The 26,668-nt window shown below is 41.5% G+C and overlaps 1 protein-coding gene across 5 annotated transcripts in view; it reads left to right on the forward strand.

Annotated features, from left to right (window-relative positions):
* Positions 1 to 26,668, forward strand: part of PTPRM (protein tyrosine phosphatase receptor type M) — a 616,517-nt gene that overhangs the window by 281,909 nt on the left and 307,940 nt on the right. For all 5 annotated transcript variants that reach the window (XM_084849822.1, XM_084849823.1, XM_084849824.1 and 2 more), the window contains exons 6-7: positions 1,776 to 1,950; positions 14,158 to 14,451. In XM_084849822.1, the coding sequence (XP_084705948.1) occupies positions 1,776 to 1,950; positions 14,158 to 14,451 (469 nt within the window). The remainder of the gene's footprint in view (positions 1 to 1,775; positions 1,951 to 14,157; positions 14,452 to 26,668) is intronic.

The raw sequence follows: 26,668 nt of genomic DNA on the forward strand, positions 1-26,668 counted from the left end.
TCCATTCTGCCCCGGACTCTGGGGGGCCGGATTCTAAAGAGTCCAGCCTCATTGGAGCCCATGGAGGATTTCTCCACCATCCCTATCCATGGCAGAAGACAGGTGCAAGCAGATAAATCCCAACTTGGCTTGCTTGTCTGCAACATGTGCCATGCCAGAACCCCATCCAGCCTCACCATGAAAGTGCAGCAAAGGGTAAACCAAGGGGTCGCCGTGACTCTCCATGTAGGAGATCTGGCGGCACTGTCCACCTTTAGAGTATACTGTCAGACAGCAATCAGCCAGAGAAAAGCCATCCGAGGTCACGAACACAGCAGCAATTTCAGAGACATGGGGAACGTTTTAGCATCCAGAGTAAGCCATGATGTTCATCATTCTGTGGTCGTGATGGAAGCACTGTGATCCATCCGCTGGTGCAAGTCCAGCAGCAAGTGCAGCAGCGTTCTCGTGCTCAAGGATTTCACAGACACGCCAGTACTCATTAGCGTATAGATTAACATTAAATAGCATGTTTGTGACTCCAGCAAGGTGTGTTCCAGTGTGCTGTAATGGCATCGTCGGTGTCAAGAATTTACAGCTGGCCATGAGACATCCAACAGCAATCAGATGGTAAATTGAGCTTTGCACCTTGAACACCAGCGGACCAGGACCTTGCGGCTGTGCTTTCTTGAGTGATGCATAGAAGGAAGTAAAGCCTAGGACACTGCTGTACTTGTGAGTGTCCTTCAGGAATTGCTTGCCAAGAGTGGAGCCATCGTTGACAACGTTGCGGATGAAGTATGGAACCATGAGCAGCAGTAGTGAAACCTTTCCACCATGGCAGCAATGAGTTAACAATTTGCCATTGAAAAGCAAGGCATCACTGTGTTCACAAACCTTGACACAGTTGCTGATATCAAACCTGTCGATATTGGTTGTAGGATGCATTCTGGCAGGCACAGTCTGTCTGCTACGGCTGGGCTGGTTTGAGATACTGACCGATGCAAGGCTTCTCTGTTGTCAAAAGGCGGATGGGTCATGGGTCACCTGCATATGTAAGCTTGCCAAACCGGGTGTGACAGCATCAGGCAGGGGGGGCAAGCTTCTTCTCTAGGGGCTGGAAGGATAGAATTAGCAGGCTTGGACTCGTGGTTTGCCTGCCAGTTACTGTTACTGGTAAGCGTTTGATGTCTAGACATGTTAGTAATGTATGGAATATATAGATGTTATTTCTTAAATTTAACAGCTAGAGACTTCCTTTCTGAGCAATAACTAAACTTTGACTGGGTTACTTTTAGCTATAGGTGTCTCTTAATCCTTTCATGATGATTTGTTTACAGGCTGTATGTTACTGGCATATCATTGTACTTTGGCCTGCGCCTGTGTTTATAAATGTGTACAGAAATGTTTTGTGTTCATATTTCATTTTGCTCTAATTTTCAATAAATTATGTTTGTTTAATTATACTTGACATTTTTTGATATTAAAAATAGAACTTTATATTACATTGTTATAGAAGATAGCCTAATTCTTTAAAAATGTTTTATGGACATAAATAAACTCCTGACTTGGAATTATAGTGAAAACCATAGTTATTTGTGGAATTTGCATCTCAAGAGCTTTCCAATGAAGTGTGTTTCATGAGAATTGGTCAACGGGAAGGCAGTCAAAAAGGGATGACCAACTAACTCCTGAACTTGAATTATATAAGAAAGATTGAAAAGTATTTCACAGACTATCTTTTCACTTGGATTTTTATTAATTTAAAATTAAATTTTGCATTTGTTTTTCACCAGGGATTGCTTGTACGGGATGCACCTGTGAAGGACATGAAAGTTTTTAATGATCGGCGATTCATAGCTTCGTTTAGTGTGGTAAATGCTACCAAAAGGGATGCTGGCAGTTACCGCTGCATGATTCGTACAGAAGGAGGAGTTGGAGTATCAAATTATGCGGAACTGATAGTTAAAGGTATTTCAGAATGAATACACGAAATGGGAAGGGTACAGATGAAACCAAATATGTGGATATTGGCCATATTGTCTTCATTGATGATCTATGAAAGCAAATTCATTAAGATGACCAACTCTAGTCATATTTCAAAGCTCTGCAGGCTTTGACACAGATATGGAGTTTTCTACATGCAGAGATGATGTTGTTATTTTCTGTCAATTGAGAAATGCTTATTGCATGACATGAGAAGAATATAATGAATCTATCTAAATGGACTTTTGTACGTGTGGTATATAGATATTAATGATTCGTACAAGGGATGTCAATTTAAGACAGCTTTCTGGGAAATAAAGAGAATTATTTATAGTTTTTTCCCCTCGACTTAGAATTTGATTGTCAGTCTGGAAGACAATATTGATATGTAGTATTTGGAAGGAATTACACGGTTGTACCCAACCCGAGAACAGTTTTCCCTTCTCCCTGCAGCCCCCTCCCATGCTCCCAAATCTGCTACAGTGAGTTGGGGGCCTCTCTGGAGCAGTTTTAGGCAGCACATAGGGGGCTGCAGGAGAAAGGGAGCATGGGGAAATTCCATTGTCTGAATGGAAGTATGCTTACATATTTTAATTACATAGGGTTTTTTCTTAATCTTACGCTGATGTTTTCTTAATATTTAATTATGGAGAATGAATATTCAGAATAAGAGCTTTTCTGTTGAAGTTTATCAAATAAAGGTATTGCATTGACAGATACATTTGGTATCTTCGCCTAACCTAGTCCAATCGTACCGTTATGTGCTCCCCAGTTCCAAGCAGTGAAAAGTTCCCGGGGAAACTCTCAGGGTTTAATTGGATGAGAGAGCACTGGAGATTTACAGTGTCTTTCTAATGTTTGCTTTATTTACAAATGCACAAGCTGAGCATATTAGAAGCAAATAAATACAGTTTCAGCAAGCAGTATGTCTCCAGAGAACAAATTGTGTAGCACACAGACCTCCCTAAGTTGCACTCCCCATTACCACTAACTCCAGATAGGAACCCTCAGGATTATGTCTCTCATTTCAAACTCAAAAGCACTTTTTTTTTTTTTGCTTTTGTCTCTGTCTGCCCCTCCCCCCCAAACCCCCCCCCCATTGGAGAGTTGTTGCCTTCTTTAAGCTCCAGTCAGTATCTCTCCAAATTTCCAGCTACTAGGAGGTGTCATTGATAAAACATCAGCCACCATATTAGCCAGCAATTTGTCTAATAAAGAGATGGTCATTCAGCAGCTGTAACAGTACATCCTCATGAGGCAAACAGACTCCTTCAGATGGTTGGGACAAAGGAAATCTCCTTAGCCATATGATTTTAGTCAGAAAAAGGAGGAAGCAGAAAACTGCTGAAGGAGAGGTATCATATTGTTTTCCAGAGATGTAGCTCTTGACCCATGATGCCTTAGTACAGAAGAAGAATAAGCAAACAATTAAAAGTTTACTCTGCTAATGGAACATGACTTTTCTGTATCTTCTTTCATAGTGCCTCTCAATAATTGATAGCTAAAACTTATTTTTTAAAAAGCAGGAATTAAAATTCTGATTAAGGTCTCTGTCAGAAGCAAACTTATATAACACTCAAGAAAAAAAGAAGTAAGGAGGAAAAGGAAGTGATCAACAAAATGAGAAAGAGAAGTGAGACAAAGAAAGAGACTGAATAAGATTTTTTGAAGTTGTAGCAATTTTCTGCCTTTGACCTTGCCATGTGTGAACTTATTTATCATACCTTTATTATATTTGCTCTTATTGACCTCTCTCAGCACATTTACAGTGTGTGTGGTGAATAATTGCTTACCCTTGGGGTTTAATCCCATTAGCTACTTGTAGTGTGATGAAGTAATTATGGTAATCCCTGTTGCTCGTGCCATTGCTTTTATGAGACCACATGCAGGTCATTCTTTGTGACCTAAAAAGCCCGTTTTAAACATTGTACTGACCTTGGAACAGATTATATTCAAATAACAACATTACAGGAACTTTAAGCTCGTTTTCATTGTTACTGATTGGCAATTACACAGGATTTACATTTGTTTAATTATGTTTCACAGAAAACTGCATATTTTCAGTAAAGTATGTGTTTTTAATATATGATTATCAGAGGTAAGAGTCAGTGCACATCTAAAGATTTTTTTCCCTAGGCTTCGTGATTAGTAATGGCGAAATTATTATATATGTAAGAATAATATAGTGCCTTATTCAGGAATATCGTTACTTGCATTTTGGCGTGATTTAGGGTTTCTTCATCTTCACGCAAACATTCTGCCTACATAGAGATAATTATTGCATGAGGAAAGCTATGTATACTGTGGGCCTTTATGGACATAACACTAAACCATAATTTTGTATTATATGCATGAGTTTGCACAAGCTTCGAGCTCATGTACTCCTCTTGCCTTCTCTGGCACAGCAACAAGGTAATCAGAAGCTTTCACTTCTGCTTTTAAAGTAACCAGAGTTCCTCTATGACCAAACTTAGGGAATTTATGATTTATTTAAACAAGCCAAGATCAAGCATTGGTTTTGGATTCTGGTTGTTCTCAAGCCATAGTTTAAACTATCCAGAGTTCACAGAATTTGCAATGAGACTCTGGATTGTTTAAAAGTGGAAGCAGTTGCTTCTGATAAACTCTTTGTGGCTATAACAGAGGAGGAAAGAGGAAGGGGACATACAAGGCTTGTACATGTAGGGCCAAATGGGCCAGTATTTGTGAAGTGCAGCAAAAACATTTTGTCTGCAAGTCCACAAACTGGGATGCCATTGTATACAATGTCTTCTTACCATATGTAATTTCCACAAAACTCTTGCTTCTGCAGCTGACTGACCAGAACAGAACTGCACTACACATATGTGTGGTTGGATCAGGTGCAGATGTAAAATGGCATTAACACTGTAATCTTACAGGATAGACACTTGTGGGACAGAGAACTCCCAGGGATCTTGGAGCCCTCAGTCCATCCTAAGCTTGCCAGCAAGAACCTGGTGGGCAGGAGGAACGACAGAGGCTTATTTGCTTCCCAGTATTCAAAAAAAAGTATCGAAAGTTAGACAGGTCTTTAAGCCCATCTAACTCACCTACCTTGCTGTAGGCAGGGAGAGGAACTGAAAAACCTGTGAAACCATGGCCTCTCCTCTCCCCACCCCCGCCCACAGCTGCTCCCTCTCCATTCTCTTCCTGAGGTTGGAGCTCAGAGATGGACCTCAGGAGAGGAACTGCCACTGAGCGTTCCACGACAGCTGAGGGTGGGGGGCGGAAATCCACAGTCCAGTCTCTTCCTCCAATCAGAGCTCTCTAAGTATCTTATATTTGACAATGCTGGGGTTAAATTTTGGGGAATACAGATTGATTCAGGTCAGCTGGTATATGAGAACTGAAAGTGAAAAAAGTTTTTTTTTTTCTTTAACTACTGAGCCTCAACTTAATTTGCTTCTTAATCAACTTAACTTCTTGACAACATGGGTTTGTCAAGAATAAGTCATGTCAGATCAACCTTATCTTCTTTTTTGATAGTTACTGGTTTGGTAAATCATGGGAATGCTGTGGACATAGTGTATCTTGATTTCAGCAAGGTTGAAATGAGGTTTCCCATCTTTGTTGACAAGATGGTAAAATGTGGGTTGGAGAATACTACACTCGGATGGATCCACAGCTGGTTGAGCAACTGTAGTCAAGGAATACTAATTATTGACTTAGCATCCTCCTGGAGGAAGGCCTCAAGTGAAGTACCCGAGGGCTCTGTCCTAGGTCCTGTGCTGTTCAACATTTTTACCAGTGCCTTGGATGAGGGTGTAGAGTGGTTGCTTATCACATTTGCAGATGACACAAAACTAGGAGGGATAGCCAACGCTATAGAAGACAGGATCAAGATTCAAAAGGATCTAGACAGGCTGGAACACTGGGCTAATCTAACAAGATGAGATTCAACAGACATAAATGTAAAGTCTTGCATTTAGATACAGTCTAAGACACAAGTATAGGATGGGGGAAACCTGGCTTGGCAGCAGTACATGTGAAAAAGACCTAGGTGTCTTAGTGGATCACAAGCTGAATATGAGCCAGCAGTGCTTTGTCGCAGCTAAGGAAGGTAATGCAATCTTGGGCTTCGTTAACAGAAACATAGTGTCCAGATCATGGGTAGTAATAGTTCCACTCTATTCTGCGTTAGTCAGGCTGCATTTAGAGTACTGCGTCCAGTTCCAGGCACCCCATTTTAAGAAGGGCAGTGACAGATTGAAGGAATCCAGAGAAGAGCAGCCAGGATGGTGAGTGGTCTGAAACCAATTCCTATGAGGAACGATTGAAAGAGCTGGGTATGTTTAACCTGGAGAAGAGAAGATTAAGGGGGGACATGATAGCGGTCATCAAATATCTGAAAGGCTGTCATGCAGAAGATGGAGCAGATGTGTTCTCCGTTACTCCAGAGGCCCAGTCAAGAACCAACAGGTAGAAATTGCAGGGAAGTACATTTTGATTAAATATTAGGAGAAACTACCTAACATTGAGAGTTGTTCAGCAGTGGAACAGATTGCCTCAGGAGGTGGTGGCTTCTCCTTTCCTGGAGGTTTTTAAGCAGAGGCTGGATGGCTATCTGTCAGGGATGCTGCAGCCTGCAGTACAAAGCCTGAATTGAGCAGGGGGTGGACTAGATGTTCTCTGAGGTACCTTTGAGCTCTACGATCCTATATTTTCCTATCCCCTTCCTTCCCAACCACATACACTTTTAAGTCTGGCTGCATACTTACAAATATGTACATCCCCACATATTTACTCCTACGTTGCTTTCTGGAAGAAGAATAAATGTAAATACAACCTTTAGCTTTTTAGAATGACATCATATTGAAGTAAATGCAAATAAATGTATGCATGAATATTGCCAGGGTTCAAAAAAAGTATGCCATGATATGATCTGTCTAGGTTCAGTACAGCTGTATGTAAAGTGATCTTTCAGACATTTTATTGGCATCACTTTTTATATAGCAGCTAATCAAAGTGTTGACTGGAAAGTTTAAATGAACCCTAAAAAAATGTTTTCCATTTTACCTAAATATTGATTCAGATAGGAGGGAATGAATAGAGTAGTTACTTGTCATGCTGAATGTTCCAAGAACACAATATCCTCATCTATGTTTGTCAGGGAGCTGTTTGTCGCATTATCTCATTCAAGACATGGAATTGGACATGTCAGATCACCCACTATTGTAAAAACACACACACCCCACAATAGTAAACCCATGCAAATAAACAACGATCCGGCACCTCTTTTCTAACAGGTGATATAAAAGTAATAATCAGACATAGTAAAAAAGGAAAACAGCAGACCAGAATGAATTCAATATATACTTTTATTTTCTAAATAAAATTTAGAATTTTATATACACACAGCGTAATGAACTTTTCTACTAGTGGTCAGCTGCAGCATAGATTAGATTTAGAAATAAAATGAGCCTGTCTGAGAAGATATCAGATTATTGCAGAGTTCAAGGTACTTATTGAGTTCATACAAGGTAAACCTAGGTGTTGAACTGGCTAGAAGGAGTTTTGTTAGGTTTTTAAACAAGGGCATGGAAGGGCAACCATCTGTACTGCCCATGGCTTATATTTCCTCATGTTGTCAAATGGAAGATTTAGCACTTTGAATAACACTGAACATGATGTGAAGGACCTGTATAACATAGAATGGTGTGCAAATGTGAGGGTAAAATCATTTTGAAAACTGGCAAGATTTAATAACATAATAAACACATATCACTGGGGTATGAATAATTTTGAGAGTCAACACTTAAACTAGTAGCTTCTTTTGACTTTCTCCTTTTGCATGTGACTGTGTGTGACTGTACATACACACATTCCACAAGTTAAGTTCTTGTTTCGTAGTTATATGTTAACAACATCTATTCACCAAGCAGTTTATTATAAGTGGAGGATTGTACCATACCATAGCAGTTTCCCATTATAAAATAGGAAATGAAAAATGAACAAAGGTAGTATTGTATAAAGAGCCCCAAATAGCCTGTTTCCTTTGGCAGTCACCTGCAGAGTTGTTGGTAGTCCTTATACTCTTAAGAGAGAGTGAATACTCAAGAGTATTACTAACACTTTATACCATTTTGTTACGTCTTAATTCTTAAAAGAATCCTTAGGGTGTAACTTTGCTTTGCAGAGATTCTAGCAAACAGGAAAAAAGTAGTCCACACTTACGACAACTCAAGTCAGCCAGGCTTTGTTCTCACTCCTGTAACTGTAGGGCAAATGGCAGTTGAAATGTAGTTGTATCTGGGAGGTGTGGTAGCAGCTGTGCCCAGTGGGGAGGAGCCGTCTTATTACCTGTAGTTATCTGTTTACTGTAGCAGTGTTTTTGCTTTTTAAAAAATTTGTAATCAAGTGTACATGATCCACATCTACAGGTGTCTTTTAGGCATGTTCCCCATTCAGTGAAACATTCATGTGACCTGCCCCAATAGCCACAACAAATACCACCAGCAAATAATCTTGGCAGCACCTTGCTGTAAAATGGAGACAATAACTAAGAATTTTCTGCCCTTTCATGACACTCCAAATCAGACAACTGAGGTGGCCTGGCCCTGAGTATGTTTCAGTGGCGGCATATTTAGACTTCCCACTCTTAATCAGTTGTGAGTTGCTGCAAATTTATTTATGCTTAGTTTCATATTATTCCAACCCAGCCCTGAGCTAGACTAATTCTCAAAAACACCGAGCAAATTCTATGCAGGTTCTTGCTGTAACCTTTTTTAAGGGTGCTTTGAGCATGGTGGAACAGAAAATACCCTTAGGGATGAAAAACCATTAAAATAAAGTCTATTTAAAATACTTGTACAGCCTAAAATGAATTGGTGTAACTGCTAACCTTTGTCGCCTCAATCTTGAGCTTGAATTTTGAATGGCAGTTCAACAGTCTAGTTTCCAGCTCTTGAAATCTGAACGTAATTAACTGTTGTTTCAGCATGGTTACATAAATGCCTCAGGATGTTCTATCAAAGTTCCATTTCATGTTTTGGTTGAAGAAACAGAGTAATGATTTAAAATGAAGCTAAATAATTTTGGATTAAGCCACAGCTATTTAAATTGCACAGATTCTGCATAAGTCTTTGGCTTATAAACAGTGGAGTAACTGTGTCTTTGCAGTTGTAATGAATTATTACATGTTGAAATGGTTAAGCTTGTTCAGCAGCACATGCTGATACTGGTGTAGAGTGTTGTTTTTTTTTAAGTTATTCTAAAATGGCTATATGATATGCTGTTTTCTTAATGCAGCAATCTGCACTGAGCAATAATAATTAGGAAGAACTTTTATACGCATTTTGAGTTGCTGCCAGATTTGTCATTTTTATCCCGTGGGAGTCTGTGACAATAGCTCATTAATGTGGAGATATGTAATGCTGCTTCCTGTAGCTGTACATTTTCTGTATCATTTTCACTGTGACATTTACCGTCTAAGTACCATCATTTAACAATAGCTCTAGGCTTAAGCAGATGTGGGAAATACCAGATAGAAGGTTACTGGATATAGCATCTAAGAATAGTAGGATATAGCCTTCTCTGTTTCATTATGAGGCTATAGCAGGGCGAGGCAACCTGGTGCCCTCTAGATGTTTTGGTCTGAAACTCCTATCAGTCCCAGACAGCATGGCCCATGGTCAGGGATTATGGCAGTTGTAGTCCAAAATATCTTAGTAATGAATACAACTGTAGTATAAAAATATATTGTAATAATGTATATTTACATCATTTTAATGCATGGTGTAAGCATTTCTTATTAAGCCAACATATCAAGAGACCATTGAATAAGTTACCTATTTATCTTCCCTTTTTAAAAATTTCTATACTAAGGAAATTGCAAAAATAAACTATAAAAGAAATTTAGGTGTATGTATGAAGTAATGTAGTGCTCATTGGAAGGACAGATACTGAAGCTGAAGCTCAAATATTTTGGCCACCTAATGCGAAGAGAAAACTCTCTGGAAAAGACCCTGATGCTGGGAACGACTGAAGGCAAAAGGAGAAGGGGACGGCAGAGGATGAGATGGCTAGATAGCATCACCGATGCAATGAATATGAACTTGAGCACGCTCCGGGAGAGAATGCAGGACAGGAAGGCCTGGTGTGCTATGGTCCATGGGGTCACGAAGAGTCGGACACGACTGAACGACAACAACAACATGAAGTAATGTATTACTAAGTAAAGATACTAGTGAGGTTTCCCAGCTCAGGTCCTGAAATGAGCTCCGGGGGCTTCATAATGCTTGCCTCAGAGGAGAGGCGAGCATTGGAGGCCCCTGCATTCCTCTCCACTGCTGTTTAAAACTCAGCCTGGAGAAGGTTTCCCAGCTTAAGTCCTGCTTTCAAGGGCTTCTCCTGGGAAAACTACTGCTTGGAGGGAAAAACCCACCTCCCGCGGTGCAGGAGACTCTTTTATCCTGTCCAGAGTAACAGACGTTTCTCCGCTGCTTTGCATAGGGAGACTGCTTTGGAGAACTGTAGCCAGGGAAACTACTAGTGCTGGTTTAGGGGCAAAAGTAGAGGAGCCTTGGGGTACCTAAGTAGGGGGTCAATGTTTTTCAGGGAGAGCATATTACTAATCCTCTCAGATTGGCTGAAAAAAATAATCTGAGTTTTGGAAAAGCTTGGATCATTTCTGAGTTAATTTGAGGGTAGCACAGGAGAGTTTGCCCATCATAAGTACTAAATCACAAAAATGAACAGGATTTTTATATATACTTTAGGAAGATAGATTCCAAGTTCGTTACTGTATAAATTTCATATGCTTATTGGTGAGATACAGTAACTTGTTTTTATTTGGACTTTCTTTTGGATGTATTCAAGGCAAGTTTGCCTTTTTAATTGTGGCTGTTGTATAGAGGGGACTCCTTTTGGAAGATTATTGATGGAGAGCTGATTTACTGATTCATCTTAACTGCGTGGACTAGAAGCCTGCAACCAAACAATTCTCTGATTAGTACAAATCAGTGTGACATTCCTCCTACCACTCATTGCTTTTTGCTCCTCATTTCCTCCTTAGGGTTGCCAGCCAAGACTGTTTCCCACTCAGAGCCAGCAGCAGAATCCAGTGGGCCTTTGGTATACCAATGACCCCTCTGCTATCCCTTCTCTCCCCCCCGCCCCGCTGCCAAATCATCCCACCACATCACCTGCCAAAGCTGCCTGCTGCCACCAAAGCCACCTGCTGGATGCACAGCCCCCCCTCTGGCTGCCACCACTGCTACCAAAGCCCGTTCACCAGCTGCCTAAGCCATCAACCTGCCGAAACTGTGTCCCCCCCCACCCCCCACATCTATCCATCCAACCAGCACTACCTCCGTTTTTTTGTGGCTGGGGTGGGGGCAGGGGCAACAGTGGTGGTGACTTCTCCCCTCCTCTCCTGGCCAGCCCCTTCACTAGCAAAGTTCTGTGGGACCTCACTGCCCAAGGCTTCAGGCTCTATTTTAAAAAGTACATTTTGAACAGTAGTGATATGAACCAATGAGATACTGCCTTGGGGCAGACATGGCCAATGAGGGCATAGGAGCAATGTAAAGACCAACCTGTTCCCTCATTTGCCATGTGCTCCCTGATTAGCTCAGGTCACTGCTACTCAAAATGTAACTTAAAAAAAAGAATAGGGGGCTGCAGAGCCTGCAAGATCGGCCCTGCCACTTCCTTTTGCCAGTCAGGAGGAGGAGGAGGATGGCACCCACTGTGGTAGACTGGGGTGGGAGTGGGACCTTCTGAGCCTCTGGGCCCTTCGTAGCTGCCCACCTATGCTGATCCCTGACGCCGGGCCTGTTTCCACACAAAAGGAGATCACATGGCTTCTCCAAGGCTCTTACAGATCTGCTGAAGGGCAGCAAGGGGAGCAGGGTAAAGCAGTGGAGGAATGTTGTCAGGCAGGGGACAGAGAAAGTCAAGCAGAGATTTGCTGCTGTTGTGGTGAATGGAGTTTAAAACAGAGAGGAAAGAGCGGGGTGGAAAGAGAATGGCATTAGCTTGCTGAAGAACTTCTCTGAGCCTATGGTAGGTGTCAGGAGCACCCTAGCTGCCTCTTGGATTCTTTCCAACGAGGATTCTTTCCAAGGCTTTATTCCTTTATGACTCTTTCAGATACTAATCACTAGCGACTAAGCAAGGAACAGCACTGGGAAAAGATAGCAGAGTAGCCTAAGCTCCAGGTAAGGCAGTTGGTCCCCATTTGAAGGAGAACCACGGGAAGACCCTGAACTTATGGGCTATGGAGAGATCCTCCCTCTTTCCCTTGGGTCCTCGGGATGCGACCGTTGTTTGTGCGCCAAGCGAGCGCTACGCCTCCTTTCTGCGCCCTCCATCTGTTGCCGCTCCCTGCGTCTGCGCCGAGCATCCAGCAAGCCTCCCTCCAGCGCTCTCTCACTGCCAGGGTCACTATCTATCCCAGGAATGCTGACAGGAGGAATCTCTGCCAGCTGCTGTGCCTGTGAGAGATGAGCGAGCTCCTCTCCCACGGATTGCTGTTCCTCCTCAGAATCAGAACTGCTCTGGGGCTCTATGGGCTCAGTTTCCACCCTGACGGTAGGGCAAGTCACTTGCAGCCTGAATAGCTGGGACATGGGCTATGACTATAGAGAACATTGCTTTTGAAGAGTCTGAGCATAAGGGATAGAGATTCAGGGATTTACTCTTCTAGATCAGTGGTCTCCAAAGTGGGGTGCATGAACCGCAGGGGGTGCGCGAACCCCAGGGGGTGTGCAAGGCGATCCACTGGGGTGCGCGAGGTGCCTCCTGTGGCCCCTACGAGCTGCTGTTGTGCGCAAGGAGGCTGGCGGCAGTGGTGGCAGCAACTGAAGGAAAGCAGGAAGGAGATTAACCCTTCCCACTCTCCTTTCCCAGAAAGAAGCCAAGAAGGAAGCGGGCACTTTCCTCGCAGCTTCCATCCTGCCACAGGAAAGTGGGAAGGGTTAACTGCCCAGGAGGAGGTTAACCCTTTCCACTCTCCTTTGGCAGAGCGAAGCTGAGAAGAAAGCCGGAAAATAAAGTGTGTGCTTTCCTGCGGAAGGAGTGCAGGAAGGAGATTAACCCTTCCCACTCTCCTTTCAAGGCCTAGAAGGAAGGGGCATTTTCATCTCAGGTTCCATCCTGCCAAAGGAGAGTGGGTAGGGTTAACAGCCCAGGCCAAGCCACCAGTTGGCCAGGGTGCGGGGCTGGCGACCAGGACTCCTGGCTCTAGCACAGGCAGGAGCCCGGCCAAGCATGCCTTTCCCCTCCTTGCAGGGAGACCTTTCCCCTCCCTCAAGTTGACAGTGGTACCGTCGCTTGAGATCATCAGCATATCGCAACGATGTGTGCACAGTTAAGTGGATTTACAGATTATATTAATAATAATTTTAAGTGAGAACAAAAACGGGTTTTGTACCGTTAATAAATATAATAAAAAACTATTTTAAAAATATTGTTTATTTCATCTTTATCTCATCCTGCTTAATGTTTATTTTTTTTTGTATGTTTTGTGATGTACTTAATATATTAGTACAGTAGTACATGTATATAATTTATAAATAAATATACATATATTGGGGAGGGTGCTCAAAAAATTTTCACTGATAGGGGTGCATGATCAAAAAAGTTTGGAGACCACTGCTCTAGATAGTTACACTCCAAACAGAAGGCGGGAAAAGATGAGAAACAATCCTGCCAAGGCAAATAGGACTATGTACGAGCCAAAGCTTTAGTCCAGTAATGCAGGGGGAAAACTCTTATATCTACTTTGAAAAGCGAAATAAACTTTATTTATTGCATTTATTTATTGCATTTATACCCCGCCTTTTTTCCTCTTGCAAGGAACCCAAGGCGGCTTACATTATCCTCCTCCTCTCCGTTTTATCCTCACAACGATTTTAGTAGTACTCGCAGCAATAATGTTACCATTTAGCTACAAGCCATAACAGAAAACAGGAGGAGGAGCATTCCGAGCAGAGCAACAAATTTAGCTCTCAATTTCCTGACACCAGTAAACTTCTCTATGAATCTAGTGTGGCGTCTACTGTTGTCCTGTACCTTGTAACCTGGGGAGAAAGAGACTGCAAGTCCCAACTCTATCGCACTGTATTAAAAATAAAACAAACAAATATTAAGATTTCTTTATGGAAGGAAGCTAAAGCTGTGTAAATGTTTTGATAACAGTATTTATTGTATGAGTTTTTTTTGTTTCAGAGCCACCTGTTCCCATTGCACCACCTCAGCTGTCTTCAGTTGGTGCAACCTATTTATGGATACAGTTGAATGCCAATTCCATCAATGGAGATGGGCCCATCATCGTGAGAGAAGTAGAATACCGTACTTCAAGTGGAAACTGGTATGATATACAACCTGTGGACTCCCCAAGCTATAAAATTGGACACCTGGATCCTGACACAGAATATGAAATTAGTGTATTACTCACTAGACCAGGTGAAGGAGGTACTGGATCTCCTGGACCAGCTCTTAAAACAAGAACAAAATGTGCTGGTGAGTAAACCTGCTAGTGCTCCATGTGTTTCTTGAAGCCATATGTTCTATTTTTAAAATCCAGGTTGTGTTTTGGTTTAAAACATTAGTAATCTTGAAAGTTACCTGTCACAGGCATGATCAAGCTAAAGATAAACACCTTTAAGGCCTGTTGAGTTCAATTAGAATTAAGCATATGTTTACCATTGAAATCAATGGTACCGTAAGTTAAAAGGCTTAACTTTGGCTAGGTTGTGCCTAGTGTTATAGTACATTATTTATATCTTTTCATGACTTGCAACCGTTGGCCTGAATGTAGTTCCAACTCCAACCACACAGGGAACACACAGATTGATTTGTTAAGTCTTTTAGGGCACAATCCTATGTATGTTTAGACAGAGGAAAAGGCCTACAACTCCCAGCATTCCCCAGCCAGTAAGGCTGGCTGGGGAATGCTGGAAGTTGTAGGCCTTTTCTCTGTCTAAACATGCATAGGATTGCGCCCTTAGAGTGCCGCCTCTCCAGGGGGAGGAAATAATCGCCAGTTAATCAACAGGCGATGTTCTGGGAGTGGATCTGCCCTGCCTAGAAGTATTTAAAACAAATATTGAATGATGGCTGCCTGTATTAGCTAAGCCTTTTACATATATTAACACAGTCAGTGTTCCCAGAAAGATGACATTGTGTGGTAGTCTCTGTAAGAAGGGAATAAGACTGATTGTAATCACTACAGACCTGTAAATGTTTTGCATGAGGCGTCTAAATTCTACAGCCATTTTTTTCTAAACAAACTGGATGAATGGGAGGAGAGTAATCACATCATTTTTTGATTTGGACAGACAAAAAGGCACTAGGAAAGCCTCCTTGGAGAGGGTATTCCAAAGACAGGATTCCACTCTCCTGACTTGGTTTGATGCCCAGGGAACAGTCCTATAGCACGTGCCACTCACAGATTGTTTAGTATCAAGTGGAAAGGGATCAAGTCCCGTTAATCCAGGAGAGCAGGGTCACCACCCAGGGCCATCACCACATGAAGAACTGTCAGGACCCTGAACAACATACTGCACGAAATACTGACTGGAGTGTTTCCCGCAGGGAAAGCTGTTGTCCCAGCAAAAGAATGTGGGCAGTTGAGGCCTTAAGAAGGCTGACAGGCCAAAAGCTTTTATTTTATTTTATTGTATTGTATTTGCTTGCTTGCTTATTTATTTTATTATTTTACTACATTTCCATACTTCCCAATAGCCAAAGCTCTCTGGGCAGTTTACAAAAGATTAAAACCTTAAAAATACAATATAAAACATAATATAAAAACCATTTAAAACAATCAACAATATAAATCCCAGGCACAGTTAAAATTTTATCATATGCTGTCAAATGCCTGGGAGCAGAGGGCAGTCTTAACTTGGCACCAAAACGATGACAGTGTTGGTGCCAGGAGGACCTCACTGGAGAGGGTATTCTATAACCAGAGGACCATCACTGAAAAGGTCCTCTCCTTTGTTTCTGTCCTCCAAACTTCCCCCCGGATGCCAGCTGTAGTCTTTAAAGGACCGACAATTATTTCTGTAACCTGTGCTCCTAAGGTACAAGAGAAACTGTGGGAGAGTTATCTTCAGAGTCTGTGGTTGAGGGCATGGCTGCGTTCTCAGGCCTGGAAGGTATCTGAGGAAAGTACTGAGGGTGATCGCTGTGTATGCCTCAGTTTTTCAACAAATGCTGCATTAGTTGTGGGCGGGGTTGCTTTTTATTTTTGGCTAATCTGGGCTAAGGTGAAAACACATGAAATAAGTTCCTAATTAAAACATTGACTTTTAAGTCCCTTAGCAGTTAATCTGCAGCCGATTCCTGCTATTATGTGGAGAGATTGTAATTAGTGGTTCTAGTCTTTCTACCAGATACATAGCAGAGTTCTAGTACAAAGAAATTAGTAAAATGATCTTTGGTGAAGGGAGTAGAGTTGCTGCTGCAGCACAGAAACACAGTATTCCATCATATACAGAAGGTGTGATGTATACAGGAGGGCTTTCTTGATGGTGGTGCCCTTCCTAAAGGGGTATGCCTGGTGCCTATTTTACAGTCATTTTGCCACCAGGTTAAGAGGTTTTTTAATTCATCCAGGCACTTTAATTTGTATAATTTCTCAGTCTGCCATCTAATTTTATCTGCTGCCTTTTATAATAGTTGTTAAGGTTAATGTTTTTATTATATTGGGTGTTAAATAATTTATACTGTTGTACACCACTCCTGAATCTTATATGATGAAATGGCAGCATTGATGGTGATATTGAAATGATTACTATAAAATAAAAATATAGAGGATTATGAAACTCATTTTTTTCATCCTCCCAGTTAAAGGATCTATTTGAAAATGAAAGGAAGAATGTGACTATATAATATTTTATGTTTGATATAATATACATTCATTTATTTGGCTGAAATAATGGCTTGGATTGTAGAGGCTTTTCACTGTCTGGATCGGTTAGATTCCAGAGCAGAGTGGTCAGGGGATATGCTAGTTTTCCCTATCTTGTTTCATATTGCTTTATCTGTGCTTAAAAGTGTCTTAAATGGTTAAAATGTTGCACTGATATAATAATAAATCAGTAAAACTGCTTAGCAGTGAAGTTATGCTATTCTCAAATGTGCACCACAGGATTAATAGAATGGGGACTCCTTTAAGAGATGAATCACTGTACCTTTTAAATTGTGGTGATAATTGTGTGCTACAAGCTTGTTCCCTTGGGGAGAAGCAGACCACTTTGAAACTTAAAGCACCGTATCAGATAATTATTATTATTTTTTTAGTAATCTTAATAGTTCCCTGAAATGCTTGAAATATGTTTTTGCTTGGCACAATGAGATTCCATTCAGTTACAACAGCCTAGCACTGACAAATAAAAATGTATCTATAATTAGAATGCAAAGAAAATAAAGACTATTCTCCAAAGGCAGCCATAGAATTCTCAGAAAAGTTGTGTTCATCCACTTTATGAGAGTGCTTTACATTCTTTGCTATGAAAAAGTATAAGCTAGAGGCCTGCATCTGGGGGTGTGGGGAGGACCGCAGGCTAAGTTAACAACTTTCCATCCCAAATTATACAGAACTTTCATAACGTTCATGTTGTTGCTGAAATCTTCATTATTCAGACAGGTACACAGTTCTATCCTGTGCATATTTGCTCAGAAGTAAATCCATTGCACTGAATGGGAATGCTTACTCCCATGTAAGTATGCATAGGATTTCAGCCTTTGATTGTGAAATATGCTCAGTTCCTTTCATTAGGACATTGTATGTGTTCTGTCACAGCAAATCCCAGGCTGCCTCTCTTGGCCTTGGAAAAATAGCCTTTGACAGTCAGGAATGGCTGTGGGGGCTCTCACTCCTCCCCAGTCCCTGGTTGTCATAGATTTCGCTTGGGTGTGGGTTCAAAGCCAGATTGGCTCAAAAAAAAAAAGTTGAGCCTTTTTCCAGTTGCAGCAGGAGGATGGGGGAATGACTTGGCTTGAATCTACTGTAAACTAATCCGGTACAAGAAACGGGTGGCTCACCCATCTCTACAAATAATATTCTGAACTCAATCGCTAATCATAGCTCATTCAGCTGTTCAACCCATTCAGTAGCATTTTGCTTATTTTTAAAAATGCCATAGTCAAGAGAAGTTTGCTGGCAGGTACGCGCTTATGGCTGAACTTTTTCCTTTCTTTTTTCAACAGCAGGTTCCTTCTTGCTACATCACAATCTGCTTTGCTCCCGCAAGTATTCATAACTACTGTTCAGAAATAGAAGGAAAAGGTACGCTGGATCAAACTATATGGCTGTATCCAGTGGTGCCTTTTCTTTGGTGCTAATTCTACCACTTCTGGAAACCCCAGTAACTGCTCTGAAAAGGAGCTGTGAAAAGCATGGGGGGGAGGGGAGCCAATGTCTCCCCTTTCTGGACTTGCTGGAAACTTGGGAAAATGTTGAATGGGAGAAGGACACCGTCAAGTCTCAGTTCAACACTTAAAAGTGAGAGGATTACATCGCCAAGTGGGAGATACTACCCAAGCAGCTACTTCTCTCACTCCTGCACTCCCTTTGGCAGCTGAAACTTTCAAGGAAATTGACAAGGCAAGGCTACACATATCAGACAGGTGAAAGTACGCTCCTGTGCACTTGCAAAGCAATGGGGAAAAATAATAATAATTTAAAAAACGACCCCATTTGCATACTCCCAAAGCACCAAAAAAGAAGAAGCCGGGGAATGAAAAAGCATAGCAATCACAGCAGGGAGGGGGTCAGGACAAGGAGATGACAAGATGGATTCTGCCACAAAGGTGCCTGAGATATGTGCCAGAGCTTGCTGGAGGTAGGGATGTACGAAAGTCACTTACCTTTTTGAAGGGTGACATTCGCGGTGGGGGGAGGCGCTCTGTCCCTCCCCCCAAAATTCTCTCCAGCCGGCTCCGCTCCAAGGCAGTTCTGCAGCGCCGCCAGCCAGGGCCTCCCGCAGCTGGACATCTGGCCGCTGGGCATCCTGCAGGGACGCAAATGGTGGCTGCCATAGCCGCCACCATTTGCGTCCCTGTATTTTGCTGTGATAGGCTACGTAAATATTTACGTAGCCTATCACGGGGAAAACAACAACAACAACAGCGAACGCAAATGGCGGCGGCTACGGCGGCCGCCATTTGCGGTCCCTTTTTTTTTTGGCCATGATAGGCTACATAAATATTTACGTAGCCTATTACGGCAAAAGAGATGGGCGCAAATGGCGGCCACTACTTACGCAAATGGCGTCCCTACGTTAACCGTGATAGGCTACGTAAGTATTTACGTAGCCTATCACGGCTATAGTGATGAAGCGAATGGCAGCCGTGTCCGCGGCCACCATTCACAAGTCAACGCGAACGGCAGCAGGTAGGTGTCCCGTTTCACGCAACTTTCACAGGGCGGCAGGGGGCTTCATTCCACCATGGATTTCAGGGGGCCGAATGCACTGGCATTCGGCCTCACCGAGATCCTTGGTGGAATTCTCTGACATCCCTAGCTGGAAGTCTGAGGGGAAATTGAGGAAAAACAAGCCACGGGAAGCCCAATTGTCTGTTTGAACAAACAACCCACCATGGCTTATTCACAGGGTGGCTAGTGTGATGTACAAATCCACCCAGTATGTCTTCTGTTCCTTCTGTGTTTCTCAACGAGGCTTGCGCAAGGGACCTTCCTAGTGCCCATTGCTGGATTTATCCAATAAAAGTTTCACTAATGATAACAAAAACTATAGTCTACTTACCCATTATCCAGACATTGGAAATTATAAATTAATTTATAAATTCCAATATTATATGGTATACTAGAGTTGTATACCATATAATTGTATACTAGACTTTTTTAAAGTTTACAGTGGAAGAATATATTAAAAGCAACTGAGATTTGGTAAAGTTTTTATAGTAATTTCTTCTGAGTGATATCTCAGATATTAAAATTCAGAAATGTTAAATTGTTTGAAAACAGATTAGTTGCCAGTGCTATTTATTTTTGCTTTTATGCGTGTTTGTAAAATCAAATCTTTCTAAAAACTGCCTGATCAATAGTTTCTGTAATTATTATGCAATAGTAATCTGTTTAAGAGGATGACGGGATATGTAACTAGCTCTCCCCCTTCCTAAAAAAAAACTCCTCTTGATCTACTCATAATTACTGATGATTTATAATGACAAGTGGCAAAAACTGTAGTATAATAAAAAAAATGACAAGTAAAGCTAGATTCAGAAATGCAACATTATCATTTAAGGAGGGAAGCTTATACAGCTATAATTTAAAATCCAAGATTATTGATAACAACATTTACAAGAACCTTTCATGTCAAATTGTATGTTATTTTGTTGCTTTAAAAAAGTTAAATACCCCTAAGAATGCTGACTTTTATTTTGCTAATGTTTATGCAACCAGATTTAAGAATGCAGATTGATTTAATCATGACTTTTGAGTGAGAATGTGCATATAATTACTACTTCAGGCCTTTCCAGCAACAGTATTTTTGCTAGATTGCAAAAAATGTGCATACATTGGGCAGTACCTGACAGGCCCACTGTATTTATGCAAGTGATGTAGCGCTAGTGTAAGTGACCTCTAGTGCAACGATAATAGTGTAAGATGGCACATTTTTTGGAGGGAAATCCATCATGCCAACTGACACTACTGGGAAATGAGGCTCTGTGAAGGTGGCAGTGAGATGGCTGTGATCCATAAGAATTCTAATTCCCAGTTCCCAGTCCAGGATACAATCCATTTTGAGTGTGTGAACCTGGTGCTTGGATGACTGGGAACAGGGATTCTCTTAGGGTACTAATCACCCTGCTGGCTAACAGCCTCCCTGGCTTAGCTGACAGAAGTGGTCTCAGATACGGTGTTGTGAGCGGGGAGGCATTCTGATTGCCTTGTGGGACTTCAGCACTCATATCAGGGCCTTTGAACAGTTGTGGTTCGGGATTTCATAGCTCCCCTGGCAACCTGAGTCTTTCCCCATGTATGCTAGGCCGAATACATATGGCAGATCAGACCATCGATCTGGTGCTCTGTATTGGACAAATGGGAGTAATCTTAGCTTGCCATGGATGTATCACTCTATGGCTAAATTTGAATTTTCAGCTCCCTGCAAGTTCTGCAGGATTAGTAGGTGGTCCACTCCTGAGGGATGATGGATCCAAAGGTTCCCAGTTGGCCCTAGTTGACAGGTGATTTGTCAAAGTCCTGGTAGAATCTTAAAATAGGGACTGCATTTGAGCAGTTGCTTTGATGCACCTTCTCGTGCTTACTGGGGACCAGGCATCTCCCTGCTTTCCTGGGGACCTATAGGCCATCATAGAGGCTCTAAGTTATGTTTGGTCAGACTTGTCATTCATTTCCTCCACTTGAACTCTTATCATCCCTGCTGCCTCATTGCCTGCAGCCCTAAACAGAGTCTGCAGTGTTTATGCATGCAAAAAATGGCAAAATCAGAATCTTAATTTTGGTCCGTATTCACAGCGAAAACCATTTTAAATTGTATAATTTCAGAATGGAAAGTTCATAGCTTTAAAAATGAGCTAATGAAAGGACATTTAATTAGGTTTCTAGTAAGACATGGGCACGTTTAACAAAGATTTGGACACAGAAAACTCTGCATGCAAAAAACTAGCTTGCCTGAAAATCACTGACCTAGAATAATTAAATGCAATTTAGTGAAGTCTTATCCCATAGCTGTTTAATTTGTAGGAAAATGGCTCTAAAGTAGGAAGGTTATTAATTCAGTGATGACTTATTAGTCGTCTTTGAAAATATTTTGGGCCAATCAGCAATCCATTTCTTTTTTCTAATTTTCCTTTCTGGGTAGTAATTTTTAGTAAATTATAGTTTGGACATCCCTCCTTATGTAAGCAGTAATAAACATTTTAATGTGTAGATATATTCAAAGAATGTAGCATGCTGTTCATATCAGTAGGCTACATATGATTTACTGCGACATATGGTTTACTTATGTTGTCGTCATCTTCTTCTTTGTCTTCATCTTTGTCTTTGTCTTCTTTTTTACAAAATTGCTCTTTGTGACAGATAATGAGAGGTAGAGCATATGGACACAACCTATTCATCTAAAATAATGTTTCTATGAAGCAGAAAACATCATTTTTGAGGCAAAAGAAATTAAACCTATTATAGTGTATAATTGCATTATTGTCATTACTATTGTTATAAGTAATTATGTTTTAAGAAGAGAAATAAAACCCATCAGTAACCATATGTAGGTTACTGATGGGATTTCTAGAGTTGGAATAACCTATTTATTTTATTTTTATCATGCTTTTTGGCATCCAAGGTATACCTCCAAACAAATCACAATAAATAACTGTAACATACATATAAAAGGGACTGAAATATTCAAAAGCTATTAAAACACATTACAAATAATAACAGAAATAAAAGGATCATAACTGCAATAAAGAAGATCATCCTTCAATCGATAAATGCTTAATAGAGGAGGGGAAAGTCACCTGTATTCTAAAGTGTTAGCCCTCTTTTATCCAGCGCAACATCTTGTCTGCCTGCAAGTACTTGTTCAGATTATCTGCAGCTTTGTTGTTGTTGTGCAGTTGTTCAGTCGTGTCCGACTCTTCGTGACCCCATGGACCATAGCACACCAGGCCTTCCTGTCCTCTGCTCTCTCCCGGAGTGTGCTCAAGTCCATATTCATTGCATCGGTAAGGCTATCTAGACATCTCATCATCTGCCGTCCCCTTCTCCTTTTGCCTTCAGTCTTTCCCAGCATCAGGGTCTTTTTCAGGGAGTTTTCTCTTCGCATTTGGTGGCCAAAATATTTGAGCTTCAGCTTCAGTATCTGTCCTTCCAGTGAGCAGTCAGGGTTGATTTCCTTGAGGATGGACTGATTTGACCTCCTTGCAGTCCAGGGGACTCGTGAGAGTCTTCCCCAGCATCACAGTTCGAAAGCATTAATTCTTCGGCACTCGGCCTTCCTTATAGTCCAGCTCTCACAGCCATAACGTTACTACTGGGAAAACCATAGCTTTGATTATGCGGACCTTTGTGGGCAAGGTGATGTCTCTGCTTCTTACTATGCTGTCTAGGTTTGCCATAGTTTTCCTCCCAAGGAGCAAGCGTCTTTTAATTTCATGGCTACAGTCACCGTCTGTGGTGATCTTGGAGCCCAAGAAAATAAAATCTGTCACTGCTTCCATTTCTTCCCCTTCTATATGCCAGGAAGTGATGCCATGATCTTCGTTTTTTTAATGTTGAGTTTCAGACCAGCTTTTGCACTCTCCACTTTCACCTTCAACAAGAGGCTCTTGAGATCCTCTTCGCTTTCTGCCATTAGGGTGGTATCGTCTGCGTATCTGAGGTTGTTGATAATTCTCCCGGCAATCTTAATTCCGACCTGTGATTCATCCAACCCGGCGTTTCTCATGATGTACTCTGCATATAAGTTAAATAAACAGGGCGACAGTATGCAGCCTTGTTGTACTCCTTTCCCAATTTCGAACCACTCGGTTGTTCCATGTCTGGTTCTTACTGTTGCTTCTTGACCCTCGTACAGGTTTCTCAAGAGACAGGTAAGGTCATCTGGTACTCCCATCTCTTAAAGAATTTGCCAGAGTTTGTTGTGATCCACACAGTCAAAGGCTTTAGCGTAGTCAATGAAGCAGAAATAGACGTTTTTCTGGAATTCTCTTGCTTTCTCCATGATCCAGCGAAAGTTGGCGATTTGATCTCTAGTTCCTCTGCCTCTTCGGAACTCAGCTTGTACTTCTGGTAGTTCTTGGTTCACATACTCATGAAACCTAGCTTGTAGGATTTTGAGCATAAGCTTGCTGGCATGTGAAATGAGCGCAACTGTGTGGTAGTTTGAACACTCTTTGGCATTGCCCTTCTTTGGAATTGGAATGTAAACTGACCTTTTCCAGTCTTGTGGCCACTGCTGAGTGTTCCAAATTTGTTGGCATATTGAGTGCAGCACTTTCACAGCATCATCTTTTAGGATTTTAAATAGCTCAGATGGAATACTGTCCTCTCCGCTAGCTTTGTTGTTAGTAATGCTTCCTAAGGCCCACTTGACTTCACTCTCTAGGATGTCTGGCTCAAGTTCAGTGACCGCACTATCATGGCTATCAGGGACATTCAGATCTTTCCTGTATAGTTCTTCTGTGTATTCTTTCCACCCCTTCTTAATCTCATCCGCTTCTGTTAGGTCCCTGCCTTCTTTGTCCTTGATCATGCCAGTCTTTGCACAAAACGTTCCCTTGAGATCTCCGATTTTCTTGAAAAGATCTCTAGTCTTTCCCATTCTATTGTTTTCCTTGATTTCTTTGCATTATTCATTTAAGAAGGCCTTCTATCTGCAGCTTACACCAGTTCAAATATACATATAATAAGAAGATAAATACCCCTGGGTGTGATCAGTATACTCCATACAACTATAGCCAAACGTATGCTATAAGCTCAGCATGAGAAGCAAGGTAGACCCCTGTATCAGAGATAGTGGAATTGCTCCTAGAAATCAGTGTAAAATTAATTATTATTTCAGCAGAAAACTCATTGTTTTAAGCAAATGCGTAAGTTGACAACAGCACAGTCTTTGGTAGTGCTGGGACTTCTGATGAGGGAAGGTGGTGCTTGGGGTCTCTTTGGAGAGCTTAGACAGACTTCTTATGCTATGATACCATCACTGTGCATAGCTCTTTACAAAGCTCAAGAAGGCAGGTCCCTGCCCTAAGACTCTTACAATATATAATTCAACACAAGGAGGAAAACAGAGGACATATGTGTGCTTGCAATTCTGCAATTGCAGACTTCCCAATTGTCACTTCCCACATGACCAGACTAGACCACCCAACCAAGCAGCCTCCTTTATTTTTTTCCACCAAGTTCTGGACACCCATCAACACACAGGAGACAGCTCAGAGACTCTCCATACCATTGGCAGTAAGGAGCTGTGCAGTCTCTGAGTTGGTCCAGCCAACTTTGGGGAAGTTCTCTGACCAGAAAGTGGTAAGACTGAACCCTAGCCCTGTCCCCAGTCTTAACTACAGTCACTTGAGCTGGGAGAGTGGTGGCTGTCTGCCATTATTTATGCTGCCACCAAGCCAGTCTCTCCCTTGAGTCTTCTGACAATTAATGGGCACTGACAGTGTCTTTATATGCATATATACATATAAGGACTAATAGCTGTTTAACAACATATGTAAATAGCAAAAGTTAGTTATGTACATGAGTGCTCCCCCAGCTTGGGGGCAAAACAAGTTCAAATTATAAAAGGTTGACTGGTGTGTCTTTTCATTGTTTTAAACAAAGCCACAACATTTTATTGGCTGTTTATCAGGAAGCATTCCTGTGAAGTTTCCTGGCCTATCTTCCAGTAACTGTATGTTAATGAAAAATCATAGGTCATGTTAGATAGTGAGCAAAGCTGTGCTTTGAAGGAAATAACACAATTTTAGCTATGTAATTAACACAAATGTATTTAGAACAACATTTATTTATTTATGATTAAATATAACTAGTTTCAGACAAAAATATATCTTTAGAGTAGCATATTACTATAGTATATAAGATTAAAATGTGAGAGGCTTTAATTGTCAATTTATTTTCTTTAATAGTTACTATTTTGCCATTTGTAGAGAGCCAGTGTAGTGTAGTGGTGAGAGTGACGGACTGGGAGCCGGGAGATCCGGGTTCTAGTCCCCACTTGGCCATGGAAGCTCACTGGGTGACTTTGGGCCAGTCACAGACTCTCAGCCCAACCTACCTCACAGGGTTGTTGTTGTGAGGATACAACGGTGAGGAGGAGGATAATGTAAGCCGCCTTGAGTTCCTTGCGAGAGGGAGAAAGGCAGGGTATAAATGCAATAAATAAATAAATTTTAAAAAAATGTCAAAAAATGAGAGCCTACCAAAAATTAAAAACTGACCCCTGTTGTGAAGAGAAATTGGAATGGGGGCAATTTAGAGATGCTATTCAAGGAGCAAGTCAGGGGTTGGGAAAAGGAGTTTTCCAATTAGCATTAGAAAGGACTTGTGCTGAATTTAACTTACTTGTGAGTAGACATTACAGAAGGATCTTGGTCATAGGTAAGGGCATTGCTGGATAATACAGTAGCATATTAAGTGCTGTGTGAAACTTCCATTTTAATTCTACTTCCAACTAGTTGCAGAAAAGCAATGCCTCAACTGTGCTAAAGGCTTTGAGTGTGGAAGCACCCTGTATCCCATCTTTCACCACATGGGAGTACATCTTTATATCTGTCTATTTGTCTATCTATTTCTACATATATTTCATCCTGATCCTGTGGTGAGATTTCTATAGTTCTGTATTTTGAAGAAAATGTGGATGTAATGTTATCATTCAAAAGCTGTGTGTGTTATAGGAGTATGCAACCTCATCCCCACTGATACACACTTCTATATATTATGCTGTAAATGCAACTACTGAGAAGGCTCACTTTCGATCTTACATGGCGACATTCTGTTGGACGTGGAGGCCTCCTCTGGAGGTTTACTGGGTATATAGGAGATTGACTGCATATATAGGGGAAAGTGGTTTTAGTTTAGTACCTTGACTGATCTAGTCAAATGCATATATAAAAACCGAAATACTTTGGTTGACTTCACCAGATACCTAGGCTTCAGTGTTCCACCATTCTTACAGGTATGAAGTTATTTTTTATATCTAGCCAAAATGTCCATCTTGTAAGAAAGATGCAGCAT

The sequence above is a fragment of the Heloderma suspectum genome, chromosome 4 (genome assembly GCF_057233095.1).
Source record: "Heloderma suspectum isolate Gila_16-S chromosome 4, 16-S_ref, whole genome shotgun sequence".
Lineage (NCBI taxonomy): Eukaryota > Metazoa > Chordata > Lepidosauria > Squamata > Helodermatidae > Heloderma > Heloderma suspectum.